This window comes from Pristis pectinata, chromosome 16, assembly GCF_009764475.1.
Source record: "Pristis pectinata isolate sPriPec2 chromosome 16, sPriPec2.1.pri, whole genome shotgun sequence".
Classification (NCBI taxonomy): Eukaryota; Metazoa; Chordata; class Chondrichthyes; order Rhinopristiformes; family Pristidae; genus Pristis; species Pristis pectinata.
In genome coordinates, this window is record NC_067420.1 from 5,979,262 (window position 1) to 6,002,059 (window position 22,798).

Genomic DNA, 22,798 nt, shown 5'->3' on the forward strand with positions numbered 1-22,798 from the left:
GGCCCATTTCTGTGCTGTACAGCTCTGTGTAGGAATAAGGTGTACATGATATCTCTCCTTCTTCCAGCAAAGCTTCAGACAATGTTGTACGTGTACCCTGCTGTCTGCTGCAGTACTTCCCATCCATTAATTAAAAAGGTGCAAATCCACCTCCCAGGCCTCTTGTCTTGCATTGTCAACTTGTTTTCCCATTCTGAAACAGTCTTAATTAATTAATGAAACAGTCTTAATTAATGAAACCTGCCCCTGAGAGTTGGATTGTATTGCAATTGTGTTCTGTAGTTTGGGTTTGAAGTTGACGTTTTATTTGAAAGACAAGGTTTGGACCTCGTCCCTTGAGTCTGCAGGGTACCACGCCTCTCTTCCCCGAGTCAAGGTGATCTTCTGTAACCTCCCTGTTTAAATGTGTCCGCATTCTCCTCAGAGGTATCCTCAGGCAGTCGGCCAGAAGAAGAACATGTTGGTGAAATACGGGATGGGGGGCCTCATCATTGCTTTGCTGATCTGTGTCGTGTGGTTCCCACTGCTCTTCATGTCACTGGTCAAGTCTGTGGGTGGAGTGACCAGCCAGCCCCTGGACGTCTCCATCAAGATCAGCATCGGTGGATATGAGGTGAGCAGAATGTGAGCAACGTAACTTGTTCATAATCTTTGACATAGGAAAGGGAAAAAAGAACTTGTGTTTATAGAGAATCTTTCTCAACCACACAATATCCTAAAAGCTTTCTATCCAGTGAAGTACTTCAGTAAATGTTAAGTGTAAGAAACTCAGCAACCAATGAGTGCACAGCAAGATCCAAAGCCAAATGAGAATCAGAGGATCTGTTCTCTGCAGTTGGCTGAGGAATAAATATTATCCAAGGCACTAGGAAAAGCTCCCCTCACTTCAGACTACTGGCAAGGAATTGATTGTACTCCCATGACAGGGAAAATGGAGCCTCAGTTTAACTCATCATCCAAAATGCGACAGTGCGGCTCTCCCTCAGTACTGCACTGGAGTGGTGGTCTAGAACGTGTGCTCAAGCCTTACTGCGCTTTATGCAGACAGTGGGGCTTGGATTGAATTTTGAGCAGGACTTGGAGCAAAATCGGGAAGGTTTAAACTCGGTTGGCAGGGGGATGGGAACCAGAGTGTTAGGTCAGATGATGGAGCATTTGGAGTAAAGGTAGATGCACGGTGCAGAGAAATTGTGAGGAAGGATAGGTAGTGAACGGGGCATAAATACAAACAGTCGGATGGGTTGAAATGTGTTTACTTTAATGTGAGAAGTATTAAAAATAAGGGTGATGAACTTGGAGCATAGATCAGTACATGTAATTACGATGTTGTGGCCATTACGGAGACTTGGCTGTCACAAGGGCAGGATTGGCTGATTGATGTTCTGGGGTTTAGATGTTTCAAAAGGGATAGGGAGGGAGGTAAAAGCAGGGGAGGGGGTGTGGTGGGTGGGCAGTATTGCCAATCAGGAAAAGTATCACAGCTGCAGAAAGGGAGGACATCGTGGAGGGATCGTCTACTGAGTTGGTGTGGGTGGAAGTCAGAAACAAGAGGAGCAATCACTCTATTGGGGAGTATTCTATAGCCCCCCCCACCCCTCACCAATAGCAACCAGGACACTGAAGAGCAGATAAGTAGGCAGATTTTGGAAAGGTGCAAACGTAACAGGCTTGTTGTCATGAGTCTTTTCAACTTCCCTAATATTGATTGGCACCTCCTTAGTGCAAAAGGTTTAGATGGGGCAGAACTTGTTAGGTGTGTCCAGGAAGGATTCCTAACACAATATGTGGACAGGCTGGCCAGAGGAGCGGCCGTACTGGATCTGGTACTAGGCAATGAACCTGGTCAGGCGACAGACCTCTTGGTGGGTGAGCATTTTAGAGATAGTGACAACTTTCTGACCTTTAGCATTGCCATGGACAAGGGTAGGAGCAGACGATATGGGAAAGTTTTTAATTGGGGGAGAGCTAATTATGACAGCATTAGGCAGGAACCTGGGAGCGTAAATTGGGAACAGATGTTCTCGGAAATGCACAGCAGAAATGTGGAGGTCGTTTAGGGACCACTTGCATGGGGTTCTGGATAGGTTTGCCCCACTGAGACAGGGAAAGGATGGTAGGGTGAAGGAACCATGGTTGACAAGAGAGGTGGGACATTTAGTCAAGAAGAAGGAGGAAGCATACTTAAGGTTTAGGAAGCAAAAATCAGACAGGGCTCTTGAAAATTATAAGGTAGCCAGGAAGGAGCTTAAGAAAGGACTTAGGAGAGCTAGAAGGGGACACGAGAAAGCCTTGGCGAGTAGGATTAAGGAAAACCCCCAAGGCTTTCTACACATACAGAATGTGAAGAACAGGAGGATGATAGGACAACTCGGGGATAAAGGGGGAAAACGTGCCTGGAGGCAGAGGAGGTAGGGGAGATCCTTAATGAATACTTTGCTTCAGTGTTCACCAAGGAGAGGGACTTTGACGAATGTGAGGTCAGCATAGAACAGGCTAACAGGACCACATTGAGGTTAAGAAAGAGTAGGTGTTGGAGCTTCTGAAAAATATTAGGATAGATAAGTCCCCAGGGCCGGATGGGATATACCCCAGGTAACTACGGGAAGTGAGGGAAGAGATTGCTGGGATGTTGACGATGATCTTTGCGTCCTCCCTGGTCACAGGAGTGGTACCAGAGGATTGGAGGATGGCAAATGTTGTTCTGTTGTTCAAGACGGGTAATAGGGATAATCCTGGGAATTATAGACCAGTGAGTCTTGCGTCAGTGGTGGATAAACTATTGGAGAGGATTCTTAGGGACAGAATTTACAAGCATTTGGAGAAGGATAGGCTTATTAGGGATAGTCAACGTGGTTTTGTGAGGGGCTGGTCGTGCCTCACAAGCCTAATCGAGTTTCTCGAGGAGGTGACAAAGCGAGTTGATGAAGGTAGAGCAGTGGATGTCATGTATATGGATTTTAGTAAGGCCTTTGACAATATTTCCCATGGTAGGCTCATTCATAAAGTCATGAGGCATGGGATCCATGGAGACTTGGCTGTGTGGATTCGGAACTGGCTTGCCCACAGAAGGCAGAGGGCGGTAGTAGATGGAGAGTATTCTGCCTGGAGGGTGGTGACCAGTGTCTGTTCTGGGACCCTTGCTCTTTGTGATTTTTATGAGGAAGTTTGGGGAGGTGGGGGGTGGGTGTGTGGGTTAGTAAGTTTGCAGATGACAAAGGTTGGAGGTGTTTTGGATGGTGTTGAAGGTTGTCGTAGGTTACAACGGGATATAGACAGGATGCGAGTTGGGGGGAGAAATGGCAGATGGAGTTCAATCTGGAAAAGTGTGGAATTATACACTTTGGAAGATTGAATTTGAAGGCGGAGTACAAGGTTAATGGCAGGATTCTTAGCAGTGTGGAGGAACAGAGGGATCTTGGGGTCCACATCCATAGATCCCTCAAAGTTGCCGCGCAAGTTGATAGGGTTGTTAAGAAGGTGTATGGTGCGCTGGCCTTCATTAGTCGGGGGATTGAATTCAAGAGCTGCGAGGTAATGTTGCAGCTCTACAAAATTCTGGTTAGACCACACTTAGAGTACTGTGTTCAGTTCTGGTCACCTCATTATAGGAAGAATGTAGAAGCTTTCGAGGGGGTGCAGAGAAGCTTTACCAGGATGCTGCCTGAATTAGAGAACATGTCCTTTGAGGAAAAGTTGAGCGAGCTGAGGTTTTTCTCTTTGCAGTGACGGAGGATGAGAGGCAACTAGATAGAGATGTATAAGATTATGAGATGGATAGATAGAGTGGACAGCCAGCACCTTTTTCCCAGGGCAGTAATGGCCAATTCCAGAGGATATCCATTTAAGGTGAGTGGAAGAAAGTTTAGGGGAGACGTTGGAGGTAGGTTTTTTTACACAGAGTGGTGGGTGCCTGGAATGCACTGCAGGAGGTGGTGGTAGAGGCTAATACAATAGGAACATTTAAAAGACTCTTGGATAGGCACATGGATGTAAGAGAAATGGAGGGTTATGGGCTGTGTAGGAGGGAAGGATTAGATTGATCGTGGGGTAGGTTTATTTAAGGGCCCGTACTGTGCTGTTCTGTGTTCTACATTCTATGTAAAATCTGTAACAGGAAATGGAGTTTTCCTTCAGTGGACTGAGGATAATGGAGGCAGGATTAGTCAAGGTGAAGTGTTGACAATACCTAGCAGGTCAGGGAGCTGCTGTGGAGAGAAAACCAGAGTTAATGTTTCAGGTTGATGACCCTTCCTCAGAACTGGGAAGGTTACAGGTTTTAACGCAGAGAAAGGGAGAAGGAACAGAGAGGGAGGTCTGTGATGGGGTGGATAGCAGGAAAAATTAAATGCAAATGAAACATTGATGTCAGGTGAAAAGGAATGAAATGTAAGGTAGTAGAGATACACAAGGTGGTTCTAGAGGAGGTGTAAGTAGGAGAAACTGAATAATTATCTCAAACTGGTCAGCTCAGTGTTGAACCTGGACAGCCATACAATGCCCAGCTGAAAGGTAAGGTGTCATTCCTGACATTTATACCGAGCAGTGAGGCAGGCCAAGCACGGAGAGGGCAGTGCGAGTGGGACCGAGTATTTCAGTGACAGAGGCAGGCTCATGACTCCAAACTGAACAGAGATCTTTCACAAAGTGGTCACGCTCTACGTGTGGTCCATGGTTTAGGGATGACCACATAGTGAAGAGCAAATTCAGAAATGAAAGAAGCACGAGTAAATGGTTGCTTCACCCAGAGAGGGAGCATAGAGCCCTGGGAGGGGAAGGTATTCTGTCCCTTGTGCTTTACATCAGGAGGTGCCGTCTGAAGGGGAGGGGTCACTGCTGGTGCCCGAGGAGTGAACCAGAGTACCGCAGAGGGAGGGCTGAGAGGAAGGGTTGCGCGTTGATCCGCTGAATGTGGCTGCTGGGGTAGGAAGTGGGGTCAAGGGAAACCCAGTTCTGGTTGTGGGAAAGAATTGATGGAGCATGGAGAACAAACAGGTGGGGTGGGGGGGTGGGGGGGAAGTCGGTGGTCCTCACTGTTACAGTGAAGGGGAGAATCCTCAGTTGTGGAAAAGGGGAAATATTCCCAAAGCACTAGTATGGATGGCGGCACAATCAGAACAAGTGTGGCAGAAACACAAGAGACTGCAGACGCTGGAACCTGGAGCAACACACAAGATGCTGGAGGGACTTAGCGGGCCGAGCAGCATCTGTGGGGGGGTGGGGGGCGGTTGGTGAAGTAACTGTCGACATTTTAGGTCATGATCCTGCATCGGGACTGAGAAAGTAGCGGGAGGATAGTCCATGTGAGACAAGGGCTGGTAGGTGATCAGCGGACTGAGGGGGTGCGTGAAGGATGAGCCATGAGTCAGGTAGGGGAGGGATGGAGTTCAGAGGCAGACAAAACAAGGGAGGGTGGACACAAAATGGAGGATCAGAAGTGGAGGGAGGGGAAACGCAGGAGGAAAGCGTTACCTGAAATCAGAAAATTCACTGTTCAGAATGGAAAGGGACCCTAACAGAAAGGAGGATGTGGCTGACAGTCACTGGGTATTGGTTGATCGACACTCTTTGAAGCGGAGATAGAGAAGGGAATGGGAGCTGGAGATGCACGGTGTGAAGGTGAGAGCAGGGGCAAGTGGGCAGCAAAGTTGACGCAGCTTTCTGTTTCTGTGGGAGAGGAGGCCACACCGATACAGGCCTCAGTGTGCTGGACAAAGAAGAAAGAGAAGGAACCTCTTGGAGAAAATATTGATCTGGTTCGGCATCAATTTCTGTTGGTGCACTGGGAGGTTTATAACATACTAACTGTGTGGTGATGGTGGAAGTTGTTGTCACGAAGTGGATGTTCTAAAATTGTCTCTTTTGGTGCAGCCTCTGTTCACGATGAGTGCACAGCAACAGAACCTCAGGCCGCTCTCCACCGCCGCATATAACAGCCTCACCAGTCAGTACACCCTCTACCCGGTGAGTTCCACACTGGATGGGTCTGGATCCCACTGGGAAAGGCAGAGGGGAGGGAGCTCAATTGGACAAGGCAATCAGAGGGTAGAGGAGTTACCCTCCAGAGATGGTAGCAGGGGGATTGGCCAGAATCCTTTAATCATCATTAGCTCAGGTACCATTATTGCATCCACGTTCTAACAAGGGCTGAGAGAGCGATAATCCAGGAAACTACGGGCCAGTCAACCTAAGAATAGTGGATGGGAAAGTTATTATAAAATGCCAAATGTAGTGTCCACAGTTTGTAAGGCAAATAAAAAGGTTATTACACAAACATCCTTTATTGAAGACAGACAACACTCAACTAACAACATTGGTTGGCACAAGTGTCAAGTCATATCACGTAGTACACATGGTTCTTAAAGGTATACACATGCTCACCATGTGCACCATTTTGACCTTTGTTTTAACCAGTGTCTGCTACAATAGTCAAAAGTCACACCACAAGGCAGACTTGTTTTTAAGAGTACACACATTCAATATACACCTTAACTCACAAGATAAGCTTTCATATAGAAAGGTCTAGTTAATCAAGGAGAGCCGGTGTAATTTGTGAAAGGCAAATAGTTTCTGAGTGTTGTGCTGTTTAGAAGGAAAACAATGATCACAATACAGCAGTGGATGGATAGGGGCTTTCAAATGGTGCTCTTTGTAAGACCACACAGGACACTTGTTTAGTAGATGGAACTCTGGGGGATTAAGCTCAAGGTAGTAGTGTGAATAGAGAGTGGCGATACCCAGATGTTTTTCAGACTGGGAGTTAGTTTATTGTGGTGTAGTCCAGGGGTACCTTTTGCTCCATTACTCATTTTGGTTATTATGGTTGACTCAGATGTAGGAAAAAGTGACTTAAGGTTAATTATGAAATGAAACTTGGCTGTGAAGAGGGAAGTCGGTCAGGATGACCTATATGGGATGTGAAATTAACAAAAGCCTCACAGATGGAGTTCAGGGTCGTGGGAAGAGATGGACAGGATGAAGGTGGCAGGAGTCAGTTATTGAGCATGTTATAACATTATTTCTCATTTCTGTAGTCTGCTATGCAGTTTTTGGTGAACTACATGCCCGAAGACATAATGGTGGCTCACATCAAGAGTGACGCCAACTTGTTGTGGAGCATTAGTCCTGCCAGCCTCAGGGCGATGAAAGAGGAAATAATCAACTCTTCGCAGGTTCGTGTCCACCTGCACTGGACCATCCTGAGGTAAAGCATCAGCTGGGAGCAGAGGGGAATTTGCACCCTTCGGCACTGACACATACCAGCAGTTGCTGCCAGCAAAACACAGTTGAGCCATCTAAATGAGGGGAGGAAGAAGTGGAGCCTCTGGGCCCTTGTTTCTGGCATCCTGCACCTTCCCATGGAAGGAACTGTTGTCCCAAGACACCGTTACAAAGTGGACCAGTGGGGTTCATGTACAGGCCACTGGGGAGAACAGGAGCTGTAGGCAAAGAATCCTTCGTTCAAGACAGTAACAAAACAACATGGCTGGTATCAATATCAAGGTCTTAATATATGGTACACTTGTAACAGGATAGTGCAGAGGGAGTTTCACCCTGTACCTCACCCCTACTCTACCTGTCCTGGGAATATTTGATGGAATGGGGTAGAGGAAGTGTCACTCTGTTTCTGTATTTCTCCTGGTAGATTTTAACAGGACAGTGTAGAGGGAGTTTTACTCTGTATCTAATGCATACCGTAACAATAGAAGGATATCTCCAGTATTACCTGCCCTCACAGGTGGCAGGATTTACAGGTTGCTTCTTGTGGACTCTGTTATTTCTCGGGTGTCTGTTCCAACTGTGGACCCGCATAGCTGAGTGACCCTATCTCATGAATCAATCCCGATTGGCATTGCTCTGACAGGCTGCTGATCTCTGTTTCTCATGTCCCCATAGGAACGCTTCTCTCTTGTTGAATCCCGAAACTTTTGGTAAGCACACTGTGCTCTGCACAGACAAGGAAGTCAGAAAGGAGTTGGTTCAGCTGTTGGAAGGGTTCCGTAAGGAGCCAGTGTAAGTTGATATGTGCTGCCTTAGGCACTCTGACATTTCAACTAAATAATTCTGCCCCCTCTTTCACTCCTTCTGTGTTACAATATGTATCACTGCCATCATTTCCTCTTTGCATTTTCCTTTCTCCAGACTCTCAATCTCTCCATAGCCCTCTCATCCTTTATCTGTCTAGCCCACCAGTCCTTCACTCCCTTTCTCATTTGCTCACTTTGTTCCTCATTCTCACACTATTGCTCATCTCTTTTCATTCTCTCTGCCTTTCTCCATTGCCTCTCCCTTACTCTCCATCTCAATCGCCTCATCTTTATCTCCACTGCCCATCTATCTCTCCTTCACTCATTCCCTGTCTCCCTCTCTCACTCACTTGTTTCTGTCTCGCCATCCTGTAGCTCACAAAACCCTACAAAAATCTCAGACGTCTTCTGCTATTCAATTTCTGTTCGAAGAGGTGCAGATTTCCAGACAACTATTAGCTCCAGAACTGAACTCATTGTCATCAGTGGCAACCAATTGTCAAACGGCTTTTTACTTGCTGTCTGGCATCCTGGAACTGCTTGAAGCATTGGGCTTTAGTGTTGGGAAGAAGGGGAGATAGAATTCTGGAGCCATGGAGAAATGGTGATCAGAGGAAGTGCAGAAGCTTTAAGAGTCGAGAATGAGAGGCTAGCATGCAAGTAATTAGGAAAGCTTACTAGGGGATTGAATACAAAAGTTATAAAAGGTGTTTGTGGGACTACATCAGCAGTACTGGTATCCATATGTAAATGTATTGGAAGAGTTCTGGAGGTTTACTAGAACTGACACCCAAAATGGCTTGTTGTCTCATGAGGATAGGTTGTACATGCATGGTTTGTGTCTGCTGGAGCTTAGAAGAGTGAGAGGGGATGTAACTGAAACATGAAAGATGCTGAGGGGTTCTCATAAGCTGTAGAGGATGGTTCCTCATGGGAGAATCTAAAACTGGGCTCTTTGTTGAAGAATAAAACAGAGGTGAGGTAAATTTTTTGTTCTCTGAGGGTCATGAGTCTTTAGAAGTCTTCCTCGAGAGATGGTGGAGACAGACCCTTTGAAATTTTTTGAGACAGTGGTAGATAGATTCTTGATAAGCGATGGGCCGAATGGCCTACTTCTGCTCCTTTGTCTTGTGATCTTGTGAAGCAAGGTTATCAAGGTTGTGGGAGTACAGAGTTAAGGTTACAAGTCTATCAGTCACAATGCCATTGATTTCCCTTTATTCATACGTGAGCCTGCATGTTCGTAGCTGTGGAAGAAGTGTAATGGTGAGAGGTAACAGGACACAAGCAGGTGGGGGAGGATTGCTGTGAAAGGAGGCTCAGTGGGATGAGGAACTGGGGAATGAGACATTGTGACAGAAAAGAGGTGTGAACCCCACTGCTCCGGGAACTTGTTTTCAAGTGACTTTAGGGAGCAGGGATTTGGGCTGCTGCCTGGTTTGGACACGTGAAGGCCAACTGCCCTTTTCTCACTGAGATGCCCAGTGCTGAGTTGTCACCTGTACACTGAATCCAAGAAAGAGCCAAATAGAGGAATGGATCAGTCTGTTAAAAGTGATCAGCTGGAGGAACTCTTAAATCTTGTGCAGTTTGGGGAGACTATGTTATTGCAGTTGGGAACATGCTTTCCTTCCCTCTCGACTATCTTAGCATTGGCCCTTGACTTTAAACACCTCCACTTGACCCACTCAGATACGGTCCCATCTGGACCAGTCTCCTGCCCTCTTGGCCTGCTTCCTCAAGCCCCAAAGCCCTGCACTCTCTCCTTTCTCAGTGCATCCCAGTTCTGCTCAATGCCCTGCCTCCTGTTTTCTCTCCATGCCGACCCGTCTTTCAGCAATGTCACACTTTCTAATTGTGACACCTTTCACTTTCCCTCTCTCTTCCTTTTTATACCTCGTCACCCGTCCCCTCCCCCTTCCACACTCTCCCTTGGCTCTTCACCCCACCCCAACCCCTTGTCCTTCCCCTTCTGCTCTTCTCACCCCTTCCACCTCCTTAGCCCAGTAACTCTTGTCCACTGTTTACTTTGGCCTCGACCTGTTTTTATTTATAGCATTGACAAGCATTCTCTTTCAAATTAGGGTAATTGAGGGATTATTGCCAAAATACATTCGAGCAATGCGTGGGACTGAAGCCAAACCAGCTTTTCGTCTGCGATTAGGTGAGTAAAGTGTCCAACAGTTAACCTCAAGCCCTGCGTGTGTGGGTCTGTTTCGGGTACATAGCTGGAGTGCTGGTGGACCTGCTCACCATGACACTCTAGCCAACAGTTGCCATGTTCAAAGTCGAGTTTATTATCATGTGCACAAGTACATGTGTGCACAGGTGCAATGAAAAACTTACTTGCAGCAGCATCACAGGCACATAGCGTCAGATACATGATTTCACAAGAAAAACATAAATTAACAACAAATAATAGAAAATTATACAAGAAAGAACACAATTAGAACAAAAAAAAACTAAGTCCATTGTAGTGCAAAGTGGTCATGGTGTTGCTATACTGAGGTAGTGATTAGGATTGTGCAGGTTGGTTGAAGAACTGAATGGTTAAGGGGAAGTAGCTGGTAAATTGGTTTAGTATTGTCACATGTACCGAGGTACAGTGAGAAACTTGTCTTGCATACCGTCCATATAGATCATTTCTTGAACCTGGTGGTTCAGGTTTCTATACCTCCTGACATCAGGCTTCTATACCTCCTGCAGGTAGCTGCGAGAAGATAGCATGGCCTGGATGGTGTGGATCTTTGGTGATGGATATTCAATGCTTTATGTAGATATAACAATGGTGGGGAGGGATGTGCCTGTGATGTATTGGGCCGAGTCCACTACTCTCTGCAGACTCTTATGTTCCTGTGCATTCAAATTGCTGTACCAGACCATGATGCAACCAGTCAGGATACTGTGGAAGTTTGTTACAGCAGTGACAAACCGAACCTCCTTAACCTTCCAAGTAAAGACGCTGGTGTGCCTTCCTTGTGATTGCATCAATATGCTGGGCCCAGGATAGGTCATCCGATATGCATAGATCTGCACGGGTAAAACACGGATTAAAAATCCTTCTACTTGCATTTCCCGAGCCTGCCAAGACAGTAAACTCCAAAAATCCAGCACAGGCAGAATTTTGGTGCTGGATTAGCTAATTTTCTGGACTACTGGATGTTATTCCTAAACACATTTCTAATTCACTTTTCTCAAATGAGTACACATTATCATAATACATTTCCCAGTGAACCAGCTAAGTTTAAAGGGAGTGCGGGAAACGGGATCCTGGTCAGTCGAAAAGGAGTGTGGCGAAAATTACGTGATCCAGATACCGAACCATCAGGATTTCTGTATGGTCGGATAGTGGATTATCGGACTTTTGCTGTGTACTCAGTTTGAGCTGAAGCAGCTGCCTCATTGTGAGGCCACTTTTTGAGAGCACTGATCTTAATCAGTTTCAACAAACACCTTCTGTTTCACCAGACATGTGCAAATTCACCCAGTCTTACTTTCTGCATCCTGGGATTTTCAAATGTCCTTGCCACGTTGCCAGTGTGTACAGTTGCTGCCACTCTTTCACGTGTTTAGACATAGTGCTTCAAGTAACATCTTTACTGGAGTTAGTTTATCTTCAACTGAGTCCCCATCTAACTAAGTGTATACTCGGAGTTAAACATGCAAGTTTCTTAAAATAGATAACCAATACAACCTCGAAGTAACAACTATGTGCAATACTAACGTACATATACCATTATCTCATGTGTGCTTTGCTTTCACAACAGGTGCACATGCTTCTAGGAGTGACCAGGCCAACCTTGCCTTCTACAGGAACATCTCTCTGCAGTTGGAAGAAGAGCCAGGACAAGGCAACACCTCAAACACCAAGGCCAAGTGGTGGAATATCAAGGAGTGGAGCCCCCACTGTGCAAGCTGGGGTTGCAGCAACATGGAACTCATCATTTTCAACGATAAAGTCAGCCCCTCCAGTCTGGGGTTCCTGGCTGGATATGGGTAAATGATTTCCATTCATAGACCAATTATGGCTGTAGTCAACCTCACTCCCAGCTGGAAACCAGATACCTGTTTTTACTATGCGTACCATTGCTGCCATATAAACTGGGGAGCAGGTAACACCTCTGCTAAGAAACATAGGTCAAAATCCAAACGACGATTCAAGTTAATTGGTAGAGATCTGAGGGGATATAAAAACAGAAAGTGCTGCAGGTAGCATCTGAGGAATGAGAAACAGTGCTGATGGGTGGAAGACCCTTTGTCCATTCAGAAGGTTCTTCAACCCAAAACATTAACAGGATTTCTCTTTCCACAAAGGCTGCTTGACCTGCTGAGTGTTTCCAGCATTTTTTGTTTTTATTTCTGGCTTCCACTAGCTGCAGTTTTTCAATTTTTTGTTTGAGATTTGAAAGGAGCTGGGCAAACTTTCTTTCTCCCCCGAGTGATGGGGTCTGAAACTCTCAGCCTGAAAGTGGCAATGAAACAAACCCTCACCACATTTAAAAGTACCTGGAAGAACACTTGAAGCGGTAACAGATGAAGCTAAAGCCCAAGAATTGGGAAGAGACAGTAATCTGAGTAGTTCTGTTTTTTGGACAGTGTAGATACAACGTGCCAAATGGCTGGTAAATTGGTTCATTGGTAAATTGGTTTGTTATTGTCACATGTACTGAGATACAGTAGAAAAATTTGCCTTGCATACCATTCATACAGTTCAATTCATTACAACAGTGCATTGAGGTAGTACAAGGTAAAATGATAACTGCAGAATGAAGTGTTACAGAGAAAGTGCAGTGCAGGTAGACAATATGGTGCAAGGTCATAACGAGGTAGATTGTGATGTCAAGAGTCCATCTTATCATACTAGGGAACCGTTCAATAGTCTTAGAACAGCGGGATAGAAGTTGTCCTTGAGCCTGGTGGTACGTGCTTTTGTATCTTCTGCCTGATGGGAGGGGGAAGAGGGAATGAATGGAGTGGGAGGGTCTTTGATTGTGTTGGCTGCTTTACCGCGGCAGCAAGAAGTGTGGACAGTCTATTGGAGGCGAGGCTGGCTTCCATGATGTGCTGAGCTGTGTCCACAACTCTGTCTTGAGGTCGCGGGCAGAGCAGTTGCCATACCAAGCCAAGATGTATCAGGATAGGATGCTTTCTGTGGTGCATCGATAAAATTGGTGAGGGTCAAAGGGGGACAAAGTGTGGACAGTCTATTGGAGGCGAGGCTGGCTTCCATGATGTGCTGAACTGTGTCCACAACTCTGTCTTGAGGGCGCGGGCAGAGCAGTTGCCATACCAAGCCAAGATGTATCCGGATAGGATGCTTTCTGTGGTGCATCGATAAAATTGGTGAGGGTCAAAGGGGGCATGCTAAATTTCTTTAGCCTCTTGAAGTAGAGGCACTGGTGAGCTTTCTTGGCCGTGTCATCTATGTGGTTGGACCAGGACAGGCTATTTGGTGACGTTCACTCCTAGAAACTTGAAGCTCTCAACCCTCTTGACCTCAGTACCATTGATGTAAATAGGAACGACTGGCACTGACCCCCCCCCCCCCCCCCCCCCCCCAAACTTCCTGAAGTCAATGACCAGCTCTTTTGTTTTGCTGGCATTAAGGGAAAGGTTGTTGTCATGGCACCACGTCACTAGGCTCTCTATCTCCTTCCTGTGTTCCGATTCATTGTTATTTGAGATATGGCTCACTACAGTGATATCATTTGCAAACTTGTAGATGGAGTTAGAGCAGAATCTGGCCACGCAGTCGTGAGTGAGGGGAGTAGGACGCAGCCTTGTGGGGCACCAGTGTTGAGAATAATCATGACGGAGATGTTGCTGCCTGTCCTCACTGATTGTGGTCTGAAGTCAAGGATCCAGACGCAAAGGGTGGTATTGAGTCCCAGGTCTCGGGGTTTGGAGATGAGGCTGCCCTCTGCAATGTAAATGTCTATAACTGAAGTCAAGCAAAGACCTGAAAATGATATGACCATAAAAAGGCTAAAATTGCACACACAATGAATTTAAGCACATACTTCGTCAGTCTCTATCCTGTATTCGTGGCAAAATACCCTGCTTAGATTAAAAGAAGTTGCTAGAGGTTCTTCTCATCTCTAAACTGAATATTTTCTGAATAAATTGACTTTACTGGTTGTACAATGACGATTTACTGTAAGCCCCACCCCCCCCATCTAATCTATTGCCTGACACAGTCTTTGTTTTTTGTTTATAGTAACTACCGTACACATAATTAGCAGGTTCGAAAATGTTATCCAGTTGCATTGATGCATGGCAGACATCATGTCAAATAATTTTTAAAAAACTAAATCACCTTGCATGATTTTCACCTTGATTGTTGAATTTGCCCTACATGGCCCTGTGTTTTACAGTCGAGAAACCTGATCTCTGGCGCTGCGAGGCTGCAGCTCTATCCGCTGCACCGCATGCTGCCATCCAAATACACTGAAACGTGCTGACGAAGGAAGCTGGTTTAGTATCACTTGGGGCTAACTTGAGAATGACTCTGGGCATTCTGCAACTCCCATCACCCACACATTCCTCCCACCGGGTCCCCATCCCCCCCAACTGTCCCGACCTACCCTCCCCACCTTCCTTTTCTATCAGATTCCATCATCTACAGCCTTTTATTGCCCCCACCTATCACCTCCCGAGCTCTTGCCCACCCCCTCTCCCCTCTGTCTAGACCTGAAAGGCCAACTGTCCATTTCCTGCCACAGGTGCTGCCTGACCTGCCGAGTTCCTCCAGCATCTTGTTATTTTTTTGAATTGATGATGTACTGCAGTTAACAAACTGATTAATCTTTCCCTTCTCCCTCAGTATCATTGGTCTGTACATGTCTGTGGTGCTGGTCATTGGGAAGTTTGTCCGCGAGTTCTTCAATGGCATCTCCCGCTCCATTATGTTTGAGGAACTGCCGAACCCAGATCGAATCTTGAAGCTGTGCACTGATATCTTCCTGGTCCGTGAGATGGGGGAGTTAGAACTGGAAGAACAACTCTTTGCCAAACTCATCTTCCTTTACCGTTCCCCTGAGACCATGATCAAGTGGACACGGGAGAAACAACAGTGACTGACTCAGGTTGAACTGAACTGTTTTTACACACAGAAGAGGACCGATTACTTCAACATTACACAGGGGAAGCTTCTGGGTTCCTTCAAACTCTGTTGCAGTGCCACAAATGAGAGAGAAAATTTGCATGTCTGCTAGCTTCTGAATGCATTAGCTTGAACCTTTTAAGCCCCAGAACAGTTGTTGTTCTTTAAGTGGGCATAAATGAGCCTCAGCATTACTGGTCAACTCAGTTGCTGCCAAAAAAAAATTAACTCTTCAACTCGTTCTGCCTCAGCCATTGTACAGTTTTGTAGCCAGTGCCACCTTATGCTGCAAGAACACCTCAGAAATAACAGGAAAAGACAGCTGCAAATGAGGTTTGGCATCAACTCCAGCAGTTCACCCTCCCTCACTCCCTCCCCATCTTTCTTTTCTCTATCAGTGGCTACAACCATTTGCTACTGAACATCCTAACTGCATAACTACTGAACATTGGCATTGTCTGATTTGTGCTGCATTGGACCTTCATTGATATACTTTGGCACATCTGCCTTGCCACCTCTTCAAACTGCAGGCTCAAAAGCAGGCAGCATCTCTGGAAGAAACTTATTTGACTTGCATTGTAATTTTGAATAGTACCATAGCATGGTGTTGAATGAATTTTTACGGTGGAAAGGAATGGGATTTACTCCAAATTTTTTTCTTGTCACAACTGAGTGTGATTGAAGGAACAGTTGGCACATCCTGGAAACCTGCAGCAGCTGTACTTGGATAAGTGGCAGCAAGAGCCCCACAACAGTACCGCCTCTTTCTCCTTTCCAGCAGGAATGCCCAATGTCGTTTATTCTGGAGTGACACCACACATTATAGGGGCTGAAGGATTCAAGGACTGCTGAAGTTCTACAACCTGGCACTTTGAAACTTTGCACCTTGAGCAGATTTATGCTTCCCACTGATGGGGAAAACAGTACTTCTGCTTTGCAAAAGCGGATGAAATTTTCATTAATGGTGAGTATTTTGGGATATAGGAAAAGGGAATGTCTACAGATCAACTATCATCTCATTAAGCTAAATAACCTTGTCCTGTTTCTATGCCATCAGCACACCTTGCATTTCTATAAATAAATCTTGAAACTGTTACCTATTTTACAGTGGGTTCTGTGTTGGTCTTCCTGCAGGTTTTTTGACATTGAAAGAGCAAAGTGAGCATAAAAGAAGCTTGGAATGAATCCTAAATGGGTACAGTAGTTTTCATCCTGCCCATTTTATTTGGCCTGAAGAAAATAAAATCTCAGGGTGTAAACTCTACCACAAGAAGTTAACTCTGCACCTCTTCATGTTGCCTCTGCCCTGTGAGTGTCTGAGAGAGAATTTGCTGCTTTAAGATGCAAATGAATCCTTGGATCTGTTTTCTAATTACCAAGTGGTCTACCCTTTAGAACTATGAGACTGGGTGGGGGGAGTAGGCTGGGTACAGGCTGGCTCCAGATTAAAACAAATCTACAAGTATAAATGACACACATCCCGTAAAAAGTAGTTAACAGCAATAAAATTGTGCAAACCAGTTTAATAAGATCAGGCATTTCAATCTGCTCATCGTCTTAAATCAAATAGAGAATGTCCTATAAAAGAATGAAGCCCATGTAGGACAGCAGCTCTCAGCTTCTTTGGAAGTGGGCCCTGGGTACAGTAGGGGGTGTATGTGCCTAGTCTCTTGGCTGGTTCACAGCAGCTTTCTTCTGAGTGGAATTTGTTACCAACATCAGAGTGAAGTGGTGGGGAGGAAAAGTTTAGAGACACTTTGTACAGGCTTTGCCTTAAACCTTATTGGTTCAGATTGGAGAGGAAAAAAAAAATCAGGACATCAGTGAGACACCAGTATGAGATTTGTCCCTCTGGCTAACAGTGCTTCTGAGCTCCCTCGTGATGACAAGTAAACCATCTCCTTGAAAAAAGCAGGGCAGCCAGTGACACGTGAGACCCGTTATACCTGGACAGTCAATTGATTTGTGTAGATACATCATTGACATAACTATGTAGAGAGCTTTGCTTCTCTTACACCAGTCGCCTGCGCTTGGACAAGCTGCCATCACCCTCATTCGGCACCAGGTGTGTGTCTGTGCTAGCGCCCAGCGGGGAGACAAGGTTCAGCATGGTGTCTCTGGAAGCACGGCCAAACAGGGCCAGCAGGAAGGCAACGCCGAAGCCTGTCGCACGCTCACCCTGCAGAGAGAATAAACAGGTCACAATCCACACTGTCTACAGTTCAATTGTCAGCTGAGGGGTGGAGAAAGTCTTAAGATTCAATGGAGTGCGCTATGAATCAGAAGCAGAGATACGCACAAGGAAAGTAAGGCAGGCAGCATGCAGGGCACAGAAAATACAATGACAATGCGCAAAAAAAGGACAAAAATACTAAACTATCAGAGAAACTGGGATGATTAACAAGTTGCTGCATGGATATTGCTTAAAAACTAGTGCTTTTGCAAACTGTGAAGAGATCAATGCTATCAGAAGCATGTAAAGAAATGCAAGCTAGCGGAACAAATCATAATTCCAGCAGTTTAAAGCACTCCAACTTGCCTACAAAGGCCATCACACTTGGCTGAGGTAGTAGGTTGTACAGTGTCGCCAGCTAGCAGTTCAGTGCGTTATGCCATTGCAGATTAGTTCAGGTTTCACACGGTTTGACCATAAATGTCTAAAACTTTAGTCCCTGCCTGTACTGCTTCCCCCACTCTCCCTCACCCACAATTAAACTTGCCCCCATCAATTCTCAGATGCTACATGCTGGGAAAGCTGTACCATGTACTCACTGTGTGTACAGGGGATGCAATGTCCACATGGACCCACACTCCAGGCCAGTCAAATCCAACGTGGGCACCGATAAAAAGACCAGCACAGGAACTTTGAGCGTTGTCACGATCCTGACAGAGAGGAAGAAAAAAGGATTGGAACTAAAACCCCGAGGCACATGTCTTCTCACTCCAATTTTGTACCTTTCCTACTGCATCCCAGTGCGGTACTGAAGAAGCCCCCCACTGTCAGTGTAATCTCTCATCTGAAGGAGGACGCCCAAGGTCCCATCTGCCCTTTCAGAAGGATGCAAGAATGGGACAGTTGTCCCTGGAGTTCTGCTCAGTATGCATCTCTCTTTCGTTATCACACTGCTGCTTGTGGAAGTTTGCTGTATACAAATTGGCTGCTGCATTTGCTACATAACTGTTGGAATTACAGTTCAAATAGCACATTGCTGGTTGTGAAGCGATTTGGGATGTCTCTTTATAAAAGCTAATTGTTTACTGCCCAGCAGGGAGCCAGGTTAAGGCTTTGACACCTTCTCTCCAAAGCCAATATCAAAAATAAAACAAAGAGGAAAGAATAGCACAATCCCACTGCCTCCCATCAGAGAGCACACAATTCCCCACAGCTTGTCATACACTTACAGCGACGGAGTTCTTCATATCAGCCACGGCAGAGGTGAACTCACTGAAGTGGAGCTCAGGACAGTAGACGAGAGGGTGGGCGAGGTCTCCGCTGCTCCGACCGGCTTTAACACAGGCCACCTCCCACTCCTCGGTGTTGCTCAGGACAGCAGCATGGTATTTCCCTGTACAGATACCCTGCAGGGAAAACAAGAATTCCAATCACACCATCCTACCTTTCTCCAATAAATCAGATACACTGACTCTGCTGCTACCAAAAAACATACCCTGTGTGTCATCACCTCTTGATCAAAACACTGATACGGTATTATGTTTGGGCACTTGCTCACAGTTTGAGAGAATGAGTAAGTTAGTGACTACAGCAGGACTGAATGATACAGAATTCGACGAGTGTTGTGGGAGTGTGGAAGACTTCCACGTCGTATGGGGTATATGCAAGTAGTGTATGTGAGTGTATAGAGCAGCAATGTCAGAATCAGATTTATTATCACTGACAGATGTCCTGAAATTTGTTGTTTTGTGGCAGTAGTACAGTGCAAGACAAAGCCACAGAAATCACTATAAGTTACAAAAATAAATAAATACCGCAAAAGAGGAATAATGAGGTAGGGTTCACGGACCATTCAGAAATCTGATGGCGGGGTAGAAGAGGCTGTTCCTGAAACGTTGAGTCCAATGGTGGATTTGACCTGCTCTACATTAGGCATTAGTGTTGATGTCCCTCAACTGCGTGCAGCTTATCTGAGCCTAGAGACGACCCAGAACAAAACTGCTGAACCCTTTTAATGGGTGGACAAGACCAGGCTCAGCAGTCAAACATATCGACGCTCCTCCAGTGGAACAAAGAGGAGCAGCAGCAGCTCAAGGTGCTGGAGGAGATAACCAAACACCAGAGGCCAACAAGAATGGTTGTGGCCCAGCAGGGGTCATGGTTCTCAGTGGAAACCAGGGGCAGAGGGGAAAACAGGGAGGAATGGGGACGAGGCTTTGTAAGTCTCTAAGTAACAGGTTTTGACATTCCTAAATAACCACTAGAAACTGACAAAGGTCAACTGAGATTTAATGGTGAAACTAGGGTCCTCTTACAAAAACATTTTCCACTGGTCATGCCCCCCTTACAGGAGGACCGCTGACACAGAGACACAAGTTCGAATCCCCTCATGACATAAATATTTGAAATTAAAAAATCTAGTCTCAGCAACAGAACCATGAAACTAGTGATTGGAGATAAAAACCCATCCAGTTCACTGATCTTTACTGGGTCCAGCCTCAATGTGGCTCCAGACTAACTGTTCTTGGGTAGGAGCAGTTAGGGATGGATGGTAAGTACTGGTAATACCAGGGGCATAAACACATTGAAAAGTCAGCACGTACCTGTGCTCCCGTCAGTGTTGCCATGTCAAGGATGATATCTGCTCCCAGATCCTTGGATGCGTAGGCAACTCCATCTGCCAGTACCAAGCGGCCCTCAGCATCAGTGTTATTGATTTCAACTGTCCTGTACCAAAGAGAACTTGATTAAATAACCAAATATACAAGAGAAGTGTTCATTCAACAGTGTTACAGCAGTACTGGCAAAAGCTGAAGCGCAAAAAAATGGTAATCTTGATATGATGCTCGCAGTTGAGAGCTGTTAAAACTACAGCCTACAATTGAACAACAGAAGCCAGGGGGTCATATCTGCACTGTATCATCCATCACTGTTCTGTATGTTCATAGTCGTGCAACATACACCCACACTTAACTATAACCAGCGTCCAACACCGACACGCACCCCACACTGTCCAACACTGACACACACACACCCCCCCCCACACCTTCCAAGGAACTGCTGAAAATCCCCCACACCATTCACATTTAATGCACACACATGCCCCTACTATGCCTTCCAACACTGACATATGCACATGCCCCCCACCCCCCGTGGCTTCCAACACTGATCTTCACTCCCTGTGCTGTTCAATACTGACCCATGCACACCCCAAGTCATGTGTTGCTCTTAAACCCAGGCAGTTCATTCAAAAGTTTATTAATTGGAGATTTTTTAATGTTCTTTGCTTGTAAAAGGTTACTAAGGCCAGTTACAATGTGCTCACTGTGTCAACAAACATCTGTGTAATTTTATTAATTCACACTTAAGATACAGACACTGGAGAAATGCCTCTTCCAGAATTGCCCCTCATTGAGTTACTGCACTCTACAGTGTTGCCTCCATTCCATCAAGGCTGCCACCCTTCAGATGAGCCACGGCAGAGTCTGCCTGAGGATTCATACGTTAAAGATCCCATGATATGAACGGAAGAGCAACGTTTCCTACAAGTTGTTCAATATTATCTCCACCGATACCAATTGTAATCATGTTAACAGTACTTTTCTCATTGTTTCTTACTTTCAATATATAAGTCACTACATGGTGATTTACCAGACAGGAAGCAGTTTGGGAAGCACCTGGGATTCATGATAAACTGCTACCTAAAAATGTCTCTCTGCCCAGGGTATTTTCCTTGAAAATATTCTTTAAGTAACTAATCTCATAAAATATATCACTCACAATGAACTAAGTGCATTGGTCACAGGAGACACAAGAGACTGCAGATGCTGGAATCTGGAGCAAAAAACCAAACTGCTGGAGGAACTCAGTCCAGATGACCCAAAATGTCGAGTGTCCATTTCCCTCCACAGATGCTGACTGACCCGCTGAGTTCCTCCAGCTGTTTGGTTTTTTTGCGTATATTTATACCAAACTGAGCCCATTGGCAACAAAGGTTTGCCCCATATAGTATGCCTTACTTTCCAGAGTACATCTGATGTATATCGTCAGGTCTGGTTGCTCGGGGTCCAACTGCATTCTCAGCCAGGCAGAACACAGCATGCAGATTGTCCTTAAAACCCTGAAACAGCAAACAAGACATTACTGTCACTGCGCCATACAATGCAAATGGATTACTAATGTGCTGGCAGCAGAGCACATCACCTCCACTCTCATTACTAGCCACCTTGCCTATCCACTCAGTCCTGATGCAGAGTTTTGACCCGAATCGTTGACAGATGCTGCTCAGTTCCTCCAGCAGATTGTTGTTGAGCACATTATCCCCATTGAAAGCAGCATATCGTGGCCATTTGTTACGTATCCATAATGTTAGAACCATTAGAAGCAATTTGCTGTAACTGAAGGCTATTGCCACAACGAGGAACTATAAGCTTGACATATCAGAAACTTAGTCAACTCTAAAGGATGGGATTGAGTGGAAAAATTCAGAGTATAGAATGTCAAGTGGACAGCACAATAAGATCGGGTGGCATATTTCAAGGAGATAATTCAAGTTGTTCACTGGTATGATTATTCATCTCCAGTACAAGAAAATCTACACTAGCAGCAAGATTACACTGTAAATGCCTTATGCGAAATAGAATAAGCACAATTATTCTTAATGACTTCTGTAATAAGCAGCATCAGTATCATGGCCTCTCTGACCACAGTGATCCACACACGAATGCAAGTGTTTATCAGATTAAATTAATTCAAGTACATCCACAGAAATAAATTTTAATTTCAGAATGCCAAGCAAAATTAGGGGATGTTGTCTGACAAAGTTCTATACATTAGAAGCAAGGTTTATAGGATTCAAAGAAAAAACTGGGTTTGCATATAAAAAAAAGATGCAGGGTATAAAACAATGTATATTTGTTCTAGGTTATATTCCAGAGTCAAGAATAATATGGAATGGGGTATGGTGTTGGAGTCTCTATCGTTTGTCAATGACACACACAAACAGAATTTGAGATGACAGCTTATATTTGTTAACACTACACGTGGGGAGGTAAAAGTGACCAAGTATTGGATTGCATACCCACGTTACGGAAATATCAAAGAAAAATGCTGAAGACAATGCAGAAAGTCTTGCAAGAATTGTACCTTCTAGTTCCGTGCAATCTGAAAACACAAGGGAGATGTGCAAGTGCTGAGAAGAGCTGCAATGCTAACTTTTAGTGTCAGAAATCTAATTAATGAGAAAAGACTGGAGAAACTAGAGATGATCTTATTCAAGTTTGCAAACCATTAATTACTCTTCATTAACTTGCAATTGGTGGGATAAAAGCTCAAATGAGTAAAATGACAAAAAATGGATTCTGATCAGGAAGCTTTGCTTCACAAGGTGTGATTAACATTTTTAACCAACTATTGGTAGAGTAGTGAAGGTGACAGTCCAGGAATAATTTAAAAACAAATGGGATGCTGTATGCTGGATGAACGAAATGATTTGAACTG

The 22,798-nt window shown here is 45.2% G+C and overlaps 2 protein-coding genes across 2 annotated transcripts in view; one reads left to right on the forward strand and one right to left on the reverse strand.

Moving 5' to 3' along the window:
• Window positions 1–16,194, forward strand: part of si:dkey-11f4.7 (piezo-type mechanosensitive ion channel component 2) — a 162,460-nt gene extending 146,266 nt beyond the window's left edge. The window contains 7 exon segments of the mRNA XM_052031661.1: window positions 425–613; window positions 5,869–5,961; window positions 7,032–7,201; window positions 7,894–8,010; window positions 10,109–10,207; window positions 11,811–12,020; window positions 14,848–16,194. Of these exon segments, the coding sequence (XP_051887621.1) occupies window positions 425–613; window positions 5,869–5,961; window positions 7,032–7,201; window positions 7,894–8,010; window positions 10,109–10,207; window positions 11,811–12,020; window positions 14,848–15,100 (1,131 nt within the window). The 3' untranslated portion in view covers window positions 15,101–16,194.
• A 440-nt stretch (window positions 16,195–16,634) lies between these two features.
• Window positions 16,635–22,798, reverse strand: part of npepl1 (aminopeptidase like 1) — a 28,326-nt gene continuing 22,162 nt past the window's right edge. Inside the window, exons 8-12 of the mRNA XM_052031230.1 lie at window positions 21,319–21,419; window positions 19,903–20,026; window positions 18,529–18,705; window positions 17,899–18,009; window positions 16,635–17,305 (exon numbers count right to left, since the gene is read on the reverse strand). Coding sequence (XP_051887190.1) covers window positions 17,138–17,305; window positions 17,899–18,009; window positions 18,529–18,705; window positions 19,903–20,026; window positions 21,319–21,419 — 681 coding nt within the window. The 3' untranslated portion in view covers window positions 16,635–17,137. The remainder of the gene's footprint in view (window positions 17,306–17,898; window positions 18,010–18,528; window positions 18,706–19,902; window positions 20,027–21,318; window positions 21,420–22,798) is intronic.